General features: G+C 31.7%; 2 protein-coding genes across 3 annotated transcripts; one reads left to right on the plus strand and one right to left on the minus strand.

Annotated features, from left to right (window-relative positions):
* LOC129314924 (11-oxo-beta-amyrin 30-oxidase-like) lies at positions 1–2,451 on the minus strand. Its single transcript, XM_054958403.1, has 4 exons — positions 2,144–2,451; positions 1,456–2,060; positions 1,011–1,380; positions 1–432 (listed from the first exon to the last, which is right to left on the minus strand). Exons 2-4 carry the CDS (start codon positions 1,668–1,670, stop codon positions 1–3), a joined length of 1,017 nt encoding a protein of 338 aa, XP_054814378.1. The 5' UTR covers positions 1,671–2,060; positions 2,144–2,451.
* A 5,811-nt stretch (positions 2,452–8,262) lies between these two features.
* Positions 8,263–11,889, plus strand: LOC129316036 (cytochrome P450 72A397-like). Of its 2 annotated transcripts, none has more exons than XM_054960275.1 (5): positions 8,263–8,661; positions 9,741–9,958; positions 10,144–10,388; positions 10,751–11,090; positions 11,308–11,889. In XM_054960275.1, the coding sequence occupies exons 1-5, from the start codon at positions 8,382–8,384 to the stop codon at positions 11,731–11,733; spliced, it is 1,509 nt and encodes a 502-aa protein (XP_054816250.1). In that variant the 5' UTR covers positions 8,263–8,381; the 3' UTR covers positions 11,734–11,889. The 2 variants fall into 2 exon arrangements, with proteins under 2 accessions (XP_054816250.1, XP_054816249.1); XM_054960274.1 differs by having other exon boundaries at positions 8,264–8,661; positions 10,706–11,090.
* The last annotated feature ends 2,156 nt before the right edge of the window (positions 11,890–14,045 follow it).

Raw genomic sequence — 14,045 nt, forward strand, 5'->3', positions numbered from 1 at the left:
TTATTTGAGTTTGTGTAGAAAGACATGAACTCCATGTTTTGGCCTGAGAGCTAGAACAAGGGAAGGAGCATGAGAATAGGAGGGAGAAAGCTCAAACCAAAAGCGTTGCAGAATGAGAGAGAGAGTCATCTTAGCCTCTAACAAAGCAAAGATTTGTCCAATGCAAATTCGAGGGCCCCATCCAAATGGAAAATATGCAATGGAATTGCCTTTCCCCGCCTTTGAGATTCCCTCGGAAAACCTCCCTGGATTGAACTCCTTGGCATCACTCCCCCACATCTCCTGATCATGATGAAGCATCAGAACTGGTATGAAAACTTGCACTCCTGCTGGTACTGATAAATTCCCAAGTTTCACGTCCTTCTCAACTAATCGGTCTATATATGTTCCCGGTGGGTATAACCTCAAAGCCTCGTGCAAGATCATGTTCACCTGTACTGGCAAAATCAGTTTGTCGCTTCTCTTGACAATCAGATCCAGGGAGTTAATATTTAAAGACCTTCAGTGTACATTAATTATAATTATAGCCTTTATAATCATAAAATTTAAGAAATAGACCATAGTCCTTAATTATTTGTGATTAAAATTTTTCTGATTGAATTTTTTCAGCGTTCATCTCTTCCATATTTTTTCAGCAATAATCTTCCAAAGTCACCTTAATTAAATATTTTCAATATTCATTTTCATATAATTTTAAACTCAATATTGAAAATAGACATTGAATATGAGTATTGAAAATATTTAAGATATGTATTGAAAATTTGAATACTAAAATGCAGAAGATGGGTATTGAAAAAATCAACTCAGATTTTTTTAAATTCTAGTTAAGAACTATGGTTCTTTTTTTGAAATTTCAAAATTTCATGATCCTTAAATGTAAATAATATTGATATGATATCCTTAAACGTCATTCTCACCTCTCATCTAATTAGACGCGATGAAGTTTAAACAGCAGACACAAGAAGATAATTAGAACATTACAGTACATGGAATTAGAGATGATACTTAACAATGGTGAGGCGAGTTAAGCCATCAAAATCTGGTGTTTGGTTGCCAAAGACTTGCAAGACTTCTTCCCTAGCACGTGTTTGCCAGTCAGGGTGCCTACTCAACAACATGATGGTCCAAGCAAGCAAAGTCGAAGTGGTTTCTTGTCCTGCAAAATAGAACAACTTGCATTCCTCAATCAAATCCTTCATACTCAACCCAACAGTACCCCTGTTTTCATTATTGAATTCCAAAAGTATCCCCATCACATCATTCTTTACGGCTTCACCAGCCTTCATGGCTTTCTCCTTCTTCTTGATAATGCCCTTCAATGATTCATTCACAGTTCTATCAATTTCCTCCATCCTTCTTCTATCCTTACTGTATACAAGCCTGCAAAGTCACTTTATAAGTAATATTGTGTACATTGATAGAGTTTCACACACTGGCCAAGTTCATGTTAACTACCTCCAAAATGGAAGGTAATATCTGTCCAAGTGATACATGACAAGTTCGGTTTGCTCTGATAGAAGCTGGAATATTTGTCTGCCTTCTTTGTAGCTGCGTCCAACTGCTGCTCGAGAAATCACATCACGTGACATACTCATAAACCAAGGCCATACATCCACTTCCCATGTTCCATCATCTGACAAACTCAACATTTTTTCCCATTCTCTTATCATGTTGTTGCAACTTTGGGCAAATATTGGTATGAAAGTTTGTGGCCACAATTAACAAAATGGCACTCGATCTTGTCAGCAAAATATAGTTAGATAACAGAATCGAGTGACTAATTGACAGTGATATCCATACATCTGTTAGTGTATATACAATGATTAATTTCAATTAAGAAACCTTGAGTTTATCAAAACTGAAAGCTGGATTGATCATCTTTCTCTGTTTAGCCCACAGGTCGCCCTCATGTTTGCCGAATCCAGGGCCTAAATATTTCATAAGAGGACTCGTGTGACGTCTTGTGAAGTTATAGTACTTGTTGAACACCTCCTTTATCTGTTCTGGATTTGTAAGGATCAACCTCGGTGTCGGTCCAAACCACATGAATGAATTCTTCCCTGCACATTAATTGATCGTTTCCATCAGCAACTTATATATATATATATATATATAGAGAGAGAGAGAGAGGAAGCTAGCACACCATATTTGGTGACTGTGTGGTGGACAAAGGGGGAAATACGAGGAACAAGATCATGAGAATGAGGCGGCAAGGTTAAGGATTTGGCATTCTCTTGAATCTCAACCATTTTCCCCAAGTCACCGACCCAAAATCGGTAAGGATTGGCTTGAAGGCCTTGCTGTCTGAGCTCTCTCTCCAGCCTCTTAGGGTTCAGTCACACCCACTTCACCAGGTTCCATACCCATCTAACCACCGTTATCACTGCCATTACTGATACCAATATGCTTGATGCCTCCACCATGTCTCTCAGTCTCACTCTACTCACCCTCTCCATCTGATAGCCTTGTACTTCTTGAATGTAATTTATGCGCTTAGTGCATATATATATAGAGAGAGAGAGGGAGGGAGGGAGGGAGGGAGGGAGAGATATTATTAGAGCTTGAGCGAGGTTGCTGTCAGGGAAGAGACAATAGGGCAGGCGCAAGAAAACGATGTTTTGAAAATAAATGCACTCTTTTGGTTCCGTGAAGCCGCAGATTTGCTCATATGAGTATCTGGTCCATAAGTAGCATCTCATAATATAAGAACAAATATAAAGTTATGGTGTTAATTAATTTATAAATTGGCCAGCTTTTCCTTTATTTGAAAGCCAGAAGTTTAGAGCTAGCAATTGATGTAATGAGCAAAGTGGCAATGCATACACATATGTGTTGTCGCCATATTTCCATTTCGTGTCCATTGTAATTCATTTCACACAATCTCATGTTTAGGCCATAACTGCAATCCTCATCCATGCCACCTCTGCAATGTTATGCTTTCTTCTTTCTACTGTCTGTGCTTGCTATCACTTAATCCAATGCATAATATTCATATATAATTTGAGTAGTTTATTCTAAAAAATAAAAATAAAAATAAAAATAAAAGGTGCGCATGTTACAACCCATATAAATATTATATTTATATATTTTTTCGATTAACTCTGATAGCATATCACCACCCACGTCAAATTCTTCCAAAAAAAAAAAATGTGTCCAATTTTTCATCAAGTTTGAAGATGTTGTTACATTATATTTTTATCATGTTAGTATCTGTTTAGAAAAGCGTGTTATTAACGTTAAATTTTTATCACGATTAAAAGATGGAAGTCAGTAGAAGAAGGAGGGGCCAAAAAAAATAAATAATATTGAGAAAATAGTTTTGGAGTTTGGAATCTACAGTTATTGGAGGTTGAGGAAGGCTATCAGTAGAGCTGAAAATACAGACGGGCCCGATTCTCTATTTTGAACCCCATTTCTCAATCCCAGCCCTTATGTGAAGGGTTCAGAGCCAAGCTCGCAAGCCCTTTTTCAAAAAAATAAAAATAGTAAAAATAAAATTAAACATTATAAATTAATTAAAATATTCTGAAATTAAAAAAATAAAATTCTCATAATTTTTAAAAAAATAAACAACACACATTTAGAAGTCTAGTAATAAAATTTAAATCTTGATTAAAAAATAATTTATTTTTTATAAATACACAAACATAATAATTATAGAAAAATAAAAAATATCAGGAATTTTATATTATACACTGATATTTATTAAATTATATTAAATTAATTCTAGAATAAATTAAAATTAATAATAACATAATGTGTGTAGGATCAGGTGAGTAGGTCATTGGCTTCAAACACGTGTTCCACCAAAGAAAATAATAATAATAATAATATAACAGGGCTTGAAGGACTACTCGAGTCTGAGCCTTTTTTTACAGGGCTTATCAGGACCAAGCCCTCAACCCCGATTACTTTTAAAAAAATTATTTTTAAAATTCGAACTCTTATTTAAACAAGACCTTTAAACCTGACCTTTATTCTCGGCCCTAGCCATCAGGTTGAACTGGAGATGGAGTGAACTGCAATAGATTTGGGCTTAAGTGTGGCTAAAGCCCAGTGTCATAAATTGACCATTTTAACCCTGGAGATCATAATTGGACCAATGCTTACAAAGCTTTAAAACTTTTGCCTCCCAGCTTCAACGCACCACGTGTCTAACCGTAAAGGTGCCACGCATGCGTGGGCCCCGTCGTGCGTGCATCCATGGGTACCAACGAAATTGCCCCTTCTTGGCGCCAGGCACGTGAAGTCATGATCCTCCTTGTCGTTTACACATTCACTACTCAAGAAAAAGAGAGTGACATTTAAGTCATTAAAAATTTAGGAACAAGCGCATTTAAAGTTTCAGAATTGAAATAATTATATTGTAGGCCCTTTTAGTTCTAAAATAATTGTCCAAGCTCAAGACCCATCTTTGCAAATAAAATTTTCACTTAAAAGATCAGAATGCCCCTGGTTTTTAAGTATATGTTCATGTATTTACTACTAAATATTTATTTATTCATAAGTAGATGTTCATATATTCACAATAATAGGTTTACATACTTTCTTTGATCCTATTTATAAGGTAAAGAGAAAGTAATTTTTTTAATCCTATTTATAAGTTACGTAATTAAATTTTTATCATAAATTTTCTTTTTTACTCTCTATTAAATGTTGAAAAAAGAAAATATATTATTGAAGCTATATATTTAATAAGGGTAAAGTTGAGAACTTATTAAATTTTAAGATAGAGTTAATGAATTTTAAAATTTTCTTCAATATTAATGAAATATGTTGAAAATGACTTATAAATAAAATTAGAGTAGTATTTATTAATATATGTTCACATATTCACAATTATATGTTCACATATTTACAACTTCAGCATTGCATATTTACAACAATATACTCAACACAAAGTCTAGATTCACAATTAGCGAATATGTAAACTTATTATTATAAATATGTGAATCTATACTCCATTCATCTCCATATATAGAGTATTTTTAGAAATTTATTTTATCCTTAAATATAAGGAATGCCATGATATTTAAGTAATTAGATAATTTTGCCTTTATTTTAAAAAAAAAGGAAGAACTATAGTCATGATATTGATATTATTAGGAACAAAATTGAAAAATTAACGTGATTAAATGAGATTTTAACTAAATAACAATTTTATTGATACATATAAGGATGGAAGGAGTGCTTGTTTGTCTTTTCAGCAAACAATTTGTTTGTAAGAAAAGCCCTTGAGATTTGACAATTATTTTATAATTGAAAGGGCTTGCAATGTGATTATTTTGTTTATAAGAAGCCTAAGTGCCATCCTCCCAAAAATTTAAGTGATGACATGCACGTCTCCGCTTTTGTTTTTTTTTTTCCAACAAAAAAATAAAAGCGTTACAAAGTATCTTATTGGGATAATCACAAGAAGAATTACATTTATAAATTAAAGAATTATGATTAGAACTTAAACATTTTTTATAATGAAGACTTCTAAATTTATAATTATTTAAATTAATATTTGTAATTTATTTATTTTCTTAAAGGTTGGAGATTAACTTTCATTAATATATTTAATTCTTTTAAAACCTAAAAAGTGATCGATAATTTATGATCAAATGGAACAAAATGTCACTAATGAAATAAAATAAAGGGGATGAGATAGGATCAAATGGAATACTCCATTGTTTGGGAATGATCTCATTGAGCACTGTTTAACAGCTGTTATCAAGATCAATAAACAGAATTAACTATAATTATATTTTTTCTAATTATAAAGCAAGCCGAGGAGATGTGGGAGATGGGTGTTAGGAATGAGAGTAATTTTACTCTTCTTGATCATATTTAAAAAAATATTAAATTTTATTAACTCTATTTAAAATATCAATAAATTTTCATCTTCATCTTTATTATTAAATTTGCAACTCACTTTTTTAATTTTAATATTGAAAACAAGTTACATTATATGAAAATATTAGTTAAAAATCTAAGAACTTACTTTACATCTCAAAATTTGCTAGAATTTCACTTAAATAAAATATTTTCACTGTGACTTGACTCTTCTAATTTTATGTATAAGGTATTTTTAAATGTGTCATCAAAATTTAGAAGAATATTAAAACTCATTAATTTTATTTATAAATTTAATAATTTTTTAACTTTACTTTTATTAAATATACATATTTTAATAATATATATTTTTAAATATTGAATAAAAATTAAATAAAAATTTTTATTATAAAAATTTAACGAGATAACTTATATAGGGTTAAAAAAAAATTCTTCTTCGTTTACTTTATAAATAATACATATAAATAATACATGAGGGGAGTGAGTGTAATCCCCAAAATCCCAACCCGTTGCATTGATATTGAGTTGGAATCCTCGTTCTCGGTGTTGGAGATCGCAATCACCATTCCCGATCTGTAATCAACCATGCACGAACCTTCACGAAGTCCCATTTTCATTGGTGGTTTACATTAATTGCATCCATCACTGAGAAGAGAAGAGCCGTGGGGGGTCAATTTTACGGTGCGCGCCAATTAATGTGTACATTGGATGGTTTCATGATGCTCGTCCAATTATAGCTCTCAAGTCTCAACCATTCCATACCCTCATCAAAATCAAGGTCAGGAAAAAATAAAAAAAACAAAGACCCTTTTGTCTTGTAGAGATTTTGCTCACATGCTTCCAAAAGTCCAAGAGAGAAAACAAATGCATCCGTAAATATCTGATCCTAATCCCTCAATCCCTTCAAGACAAAACTACGATATTAACGAAGCAAGGGAATTTGAATCACAAAAGCCTCACTACTCTTGCTTAACATAAGTCGTTTACTCATATCGACAAAAGCTAATTGTATAGTTAGAATTGTTTAAAAATTAATGCCGTTTCTATTTTTTCCCTTAAAAATATTATAAATTAAAGAAAACTTATATTCTTTACTCTCTCAATTTAATATTATAAGACCTTTTTTAAGTTTTATATAGGATATTTTCTATACAATTTTCCAATTATACTATGCTCAAGTAGTTTATAAGTGTATTTTAAATAAACCATATGTATTCTATCTAAGAATATGATTAGACAGATATGAGAATTTTTTAAAAAAATCAAAATTATTATTATTATTTTTAAATATAAATTAATTAATACTCCCTCTATTAAAAAATATAAAATATTTTTTGAGGAGTTGGATATTCAAAATATAAAATATTTTTAGTCTTTTGTGTAATTATTATTATTTTTAAAATACTCATATGATTAATAATTTTATATTTATTATAAAGTGTTTAATAGAGATAAATATAAAAAAATAAAATTAATTTAAAAATAAATAATTATTTTAGTAAAAGTGAGATTTACTTAAAAATATTTTGTATTTTTTAAATAAAAAAAGTAATAATTTATACTATGATTGGAGAAAGAATGTAACATTGATTTTAACGAGAGATGGCGGGAGAAGATAAAATATTTTTAAAAGGATGGGGAGCGGAGCACAGTACCGCCACCACACAAAGCGTGAACCGGGTCCCACTATATCCCTACAATCGCACTTTCACGCATCGAATTTGCGCTTGCAACCTATTGAAATGCGCGCATGTGCGTTGGGAAAAGTTAAACGAAATTTAATTTCTTGAAAAATTTATATTTTTGTAATTATTATCCATTCTAATTTATAAGTTTTTTTTACAAAACTATACATACTTTCAATTAATTTTATTAAATATATTTCATAATTTTTATTTTTTATAAACTTTTAAAAATAGTACTTATTAATGAGAGAGGAAATAAATTTATTTAAGGATAAAATAATGAGAGTTAACATTGGAATGAACATCATCCATCAAACTTTATTTTTGTCAAAAATATTTTACTCCTTCCAATTCAAAATATAATAATTTTTTTTAGTTAATCTTGATTTAAAATATAAACAAGATAGTATTTGTAAAAAATTATTTTCTCATTTTATCTTATATTTATTAATTTAAATTTTTGTGTATTTAAATGTATAATTTTTTCACTCATAATAAATTGAAATTGAGAGTAAAAGGAAGAAATAAATTATATTTTTGTAAAAATTAAAATTATATTGATATGTGAATTATTATAAAAAAATTACTTATATTTAAGACACTCAATCACCTTAGAAAAACGTATTATAAATTAGGAGGAGAAAGTAGTAAATAAAACAGGAGTATATCCGGAGAACCATTATAAAATGCTGACGGTGCAAGAAAGCTCGTAGAAGACGGTGATTATTTGTTTTTTCCCCCCTTACATTCATCATCATCATCATCATCATCATCATCATCTGTCTGCCAATCCCAGTCCCGCCAAAGTCTTCTCTGTTCACTCTTCAGTTCCTTCGTGCTCCTTCTTCACCGTTAGAAATGGAAGCATCAAAGGCCACAATAGCAATCTGCGTTCCGGCGGCGATTCTAGTTCTGGTGTGGGCATGGAAGGTGGTGAACTGGCTGTGGCTGAGGCCGAAGAAGCTCGAGAGGCTGCTCAGACAGCAAGGCCTTCAAGGCAATCCATATACGCTTCTTACTGGGGATTCAACTCAAATGTTTAACATGCATATGCAAGCCAAATCCAAACCCATGAATCTTTCCCACGATATCATCCCTCGTGCTTCCTCCTTTGTCAATGAAATAGTCAACAAATACGGTACGCTTTTAAAATTTTTTGATGTTGCGCTTCTCCCACTCCTCACAATCATATCTTGGCCATGAATTTTGTTCGAACCAGTCTAGTTTTTGGTTTTCTAAGCCTCTGCTGTTGATTTCTTATGGGCCGTTATCTTCTTGCCGCGTTTCGTTTTGGAGCATACTGGGCTTTGAATATACTCTTAAATTTACTCTTGAAGGAGGTTCTATGAGTCAGCTGTTGAATTTTGCATGACATTTGTGTGGAATTGTTTGGCAGGTCAAACCTTATTGTATGCCGTTAAATATTTTATTATATGATTAATAAATTAATTGCTACGTCTTCCTCTGGGTTTCCTTGTTTCTTTTGAATATAGTTTTTTTAATTTGTGATGTTGACTATGTTAAAACGAACAAAAGAGTATACGTTGAAGTTTTTAATTTATCAGAGTTCCAATAAAACTGGGTGAGTTGATGCTGAACTAGTTATAAATCCAGAATAACACAGGAAACTCTGGAAGCTGTTTGAGAAAATTCTTCACTCATGAAATGAATTGGTCCATGAGGTTATAGGATGCCTAAATGTTGACTGAAGTCCTTCATGCATGTAGCGCTTAGGATTTTTTAATCTTTTTTTGGGAGGAGTCTTTCTAGGGAAAAAAATTATGTTTTAAGGTTGGCCTGAAAGGGAATGCTGCTTCTCTGTATGTTCACCATATAATTCCTCTTAGCTTATACAAAAGATGAAAATATCACTGCTTGCCTTTTCAAACAAAAGGCAGAGAAAAGGAATATGATATTGCCTTTTCCACAAAGAAATGTAACTCATATCATCTGCAACCTTTGAAGAAAATGCCTTCATACTACAATATAGTGAATTAACATTTTCAAATTGATTCCGCACGCTGTTTATATGCTTATCAGAATATCACATTTCCTGAGGTCAGCTTTCTTCATTTTTTTTTAATGCAGTACATGCTTCGATACGATAAGCACATATGAAACGTTTTCGCTTCTATTGTTTTTATGTCATTAGTTTACTAGTTTAATTCAATCCTTCTTTAAATGTCGCATATAAGTGATGACATACATGGGATGCAGGAAAGAGCACTTTCATTTGGATCGGACCAATACCAAGGATAATTATTTCAGATCCCGTTCTATTCAAAGAAGTAATGAGCAAGGTTTATGACTACCCCAAACCTCATTCGAATCCACTGATCAGGTTACTAGCCGCGGGTCTTGCAGACTATGATGGTGAGAAGTGGACTAAGCATAGAAGGATTATCAATCCTGCATTTAATGCAGAAAAATTGAAGGTTACTTTTACTTTCCCTTTAGTGGCTCTTTACTTTTTATTCTCTTAACAAGCACTTGAACATATACTTTATCCACACCAATTTTTTTGCCGTATAAGCAATTAAGCATCATGCTATTGTTCTGGATGTTCACATGGTGCGAGGCTGAAAATCTAATCTTCCCATCATATTATTCTGCCACCCAGATCATGTTGGCTACATTCTTTGAAAGCTTCAACAACATGGTTGACGAGTGGGAGAAAATGTTGTCCTTACATGGCTCTTGTGAAATGGACGTATGGCCTTTTCTTCAGAATGTGACTTGTGATGTTATTTCTCGAACAGCTTTTGGAAGTAGCTATAAAGAAGGAAAAAGAATATTTGAACTTCTAACGGAGCAAGGTGAACTTGTAATGAAAGCTTTATTGAAAGTCTATATTCCTGGATACAGGTAAGAATCCACAGTAGATCTGATATACATAGTTATTCTGACTAATAGGATCAAGTTCATGAAATTAGTCTTATTCAATTGATGTGAGCTAACCTGTACATTATGAAACAACTAATTATCAGACATGATGTACAATGGAGATTCAAAACTATCTTGCTTTGAACAATTCCAATTTGTCAAATAATATAATTGGAACATGTAGCATGCCAGTTACAAATTACTGGGCCTGTTTATAAGAAACAAATGATACCATCACTTGACAGAACAATCACTCAGACTAGTCAGCATAATTGCCGAGAGTAGTTTTTTATTTCCAGGTTTCTACCAACTGGTGCTAATAGGAGGATGAACAAAAATCACAGAGATATACGAGCTTCACTTAAGGATATAATCAACAAAAGAGAGAAATCAATGGAGGCAGGTGAAGCCCCAAAGGATGATTTATTAGGCATACTTTTGGAGTCAAATCACAAGGAAATTCAAGAACGTGGAAACAAGGATGATGGTATGACTATTGAAGATGTAATTGAGGAATGCAAGCTTTTCCACTTTGCAGGGCAAGAGACTACATCTGTTCTGCTAGTCTGGACAATGGTGTTGCTCAGTAGATACCCTGATTGGCAAAAAAAAGCAAGGGAGGAAGTCTTGCAAGTATTTGGGAACCAAAAACCAGACTTTGATGGCTTAAATCATCTTAAGATTGTAAGTACCTATATGGCTCTCTTTATAACATACAGCAAGGGAAGCAAATATTTGCTGGGAGATTTTCTAGTAAAATTATGACATGAAGGATTCTTTTTCAGAGTCAATAACATGATATGAAACTATCAAACAATATTTGCATTCTATGATTTTCTTACAAAACTTGATAGTGAACTTCTGAAGAACTTCACTTTACATTGCGATCGTTTTGCTCCAGGTGACCATGATTTTGTATGAGGTTCTGAGGCTATACCCACCGATACTTTTGCTTGCTAGAACTGCTCTTAAGGATATGAAACTTGGACACCTGACAATACCTGCAGGAGTGCAGCTTTCTTTACCGATAGGTTTGATTCACCATGACTGTGAACTGTGGGGTGATGATGCAAAGGAATTCAAACCAGAGAGATTCTCAGAAGGAGTTCTAAAGGCAACAAAAGGGCAAGCTTCATTCTTTCCGTTTGGATGGGGTCCAAGAATATGTATTGGGCAAAACTTTGCCATGCTGGAAGCAAAGATGGCTCTGTCTTTGATTCTACAACGCTTCTGGTTTGAGCTTTCCCCAACATATGCTCATGCTCCAACTTCTGTGATTACTCTTAGGCCCCAGTATGGTGCTCAAATCATATTGCATAAACTTTGAGTGTTGGACTGATGTTAAAAATATGTATAAATGAATATATGGATAGACAGATGGATGTAAACTAGCTGGTTTTCACTTGGGCAAGACCCCGCGTTTGTTTTCTGTTACCGTACTTTTTCACAGTTGAATTGACTTGCATCAGCAGTCTTTGATTGAGCCAATTTTTTTTTTTTTTTAAATCCTCGCTCTGGATACATAAAAAAATTATGGGTTTGGATATCCAAATTTATTTCTTATCATGATATTTTTTGGCTAAATTTTTATAATTTTAAAGTCTTTTTATACTCTAATTGTTTAAAATTTTAATCACTTCAACTCTCCACCCATTCATTTTATTGACATTTTCATCAGCTAGTATTTTTGTCATTCTTGCCTCTTTTCTTATCACTCATTTCTTCTTCATTTAAAATTTTTTATGCTATCTAACTAAAAAAATTTAAATACATAAATTTTAACTATGAGATTTTAAATCTAAAATTCAACATTAAATATAATTTCTATAAATTTTAATTGGTTCAAAGGCAGTTGGATGTAAAATCCAAAAAAATGCCATGTAAAAATAGAACGTGAAGAGCATATGCCAAAAACATGTAGTTTCACTTATAAATATAAGAGATTGGTTTATAAATTGACAAATAGGACTGGTAAATATGAGAGAAATTTAAAATATTAAGTACTAAAATATTAATATTTTAATATTATTAAAATAAAAAATATCGTTATCATGAGGGAAATTATAGTAAAGGAATTTGTTTTTCTAACCTATATCATAAGAGAAAATTATAGTAAAGGAATTGGAGAAAATAATATTTATTAAAAAAGTATGAAAATAATAATAATTTAAAAGAATCAAATATCAAAATATAAATTTAAAAACATCAGATTATCTCTAATCAAACGAGATTTTGGCAGATCAGTGAGGGAGAGAGGTATAGTGGCGTGTCCCATGAAAAGGACGGGACTGCTTAATATCTAAAATCAAGAGCATGAATCATGGACATGTGGGGCCAGCTTTTCGATCCACATCTCTTCTCCGTGGCCCTTGCTTGCATATAGTACAAATCCATCCTTCTTTTGGGCAAGAGAAATTAAAAAGAAAAAGAAGAAGACGAGTCCATTCTACTTTGCGAAAGACTAGAATTAAAAATTCAGAATTCTTTAAATTTAAAGATGAAGCTATCCGACCATTCCTTTCAAAAATAATAAATATTTTATGCCAACAGATTCTATTTGCTTTTTTTAAAACAAGAATAAATGAAATATATTAAATATTTTGACACATTGGAAGAATCTAATCTTACATGTAGTTTATTTTATGTCATAAGAAGTAATCTTTTACTATATAATATGTAGCCAATCTTATTTTATTCAAAAACCTATGCTATGTGGAAATTAAATTTCATTGGTAAGATGGATTAAAATAGAACTGGAATTTTTATGAATTCAAAATCTTAGGTTTAACCACTCTCTAATTTTTATGAATTGAATATTATGCATATAATTATAAATTAATAATAACATAATATGAGAAAAAAGATCAAATTTTGAGGCCCATCTGATGAGGGAATGACGATGACCCATTTGGCACAGGCACAAGACCTAGCAAGAGGATTGGATTCCTAAATGAATGAGGATTGGTCTAATCAATCTTTTCCAGTTCCCCAAATTCTGTTTATTCCTTTAAACTCAATTTTGACATAAGTTACTCTCTTTTCTCATTTGAGAATTGATTTTCACTTTTGAGCATTTTTCTCACCTTTTGCCCCTTCACATAGACTAATTTTATCAATGTTACATTATAAAATGAATGTCTTTTATTGTATTTTGTACATTTATAATTGATTTTGAAACATAATCCAAACATCTTCATTTTTGTCAAGATCAGTTTCAAAAAATATTATCTAGACAGCATCACATTATGTTAATCAATTTTTTCTATAATTAATTTTCTTTAATCTAATTTCCTCTTTTTTTAACATGTTAATTCATTATGATTGTGATCATACTTTATAAGATACCAATTCCAATAAATTTTTTAGGAATTATTTAATGTCATGAGACAGCAATGAAATGTAACAAAATGCACACAGCAATAAAACAACATGAATAAAAAGGAAAACAAAAATGAAAGCAAAGCCAACAAAATCACAAAGCTTAGCACAAAAGTATTGGAGTGAAAAACCCATTGAAAGTGAAAGATACAATTGACTTAAACAAATAGAACATAAGCTCAAAAATAATAAATAAAATGGGAAAACATTTTCTTAAAAAAGAAATGTGAGGGAACTCACCACATTCCCATCTTGGTAAAA

This window comes from Prosopis cineraria, unplaced genomic scaffold (assembly GCF_029017545.1).
Source record: "Prosopis cineraria cultivar Desert tree isolate PC_DT_omini unplaced genomic scaffold, ASM2901754v1 PC7, whole genome shotgun sequence".
Lineage (NCBI taxonomy): Eukaryota > Viridiplantae > Streptophyta > Magnoliopsida > Fabales > Fabaceae > Prosopis > Prosopis cineraria.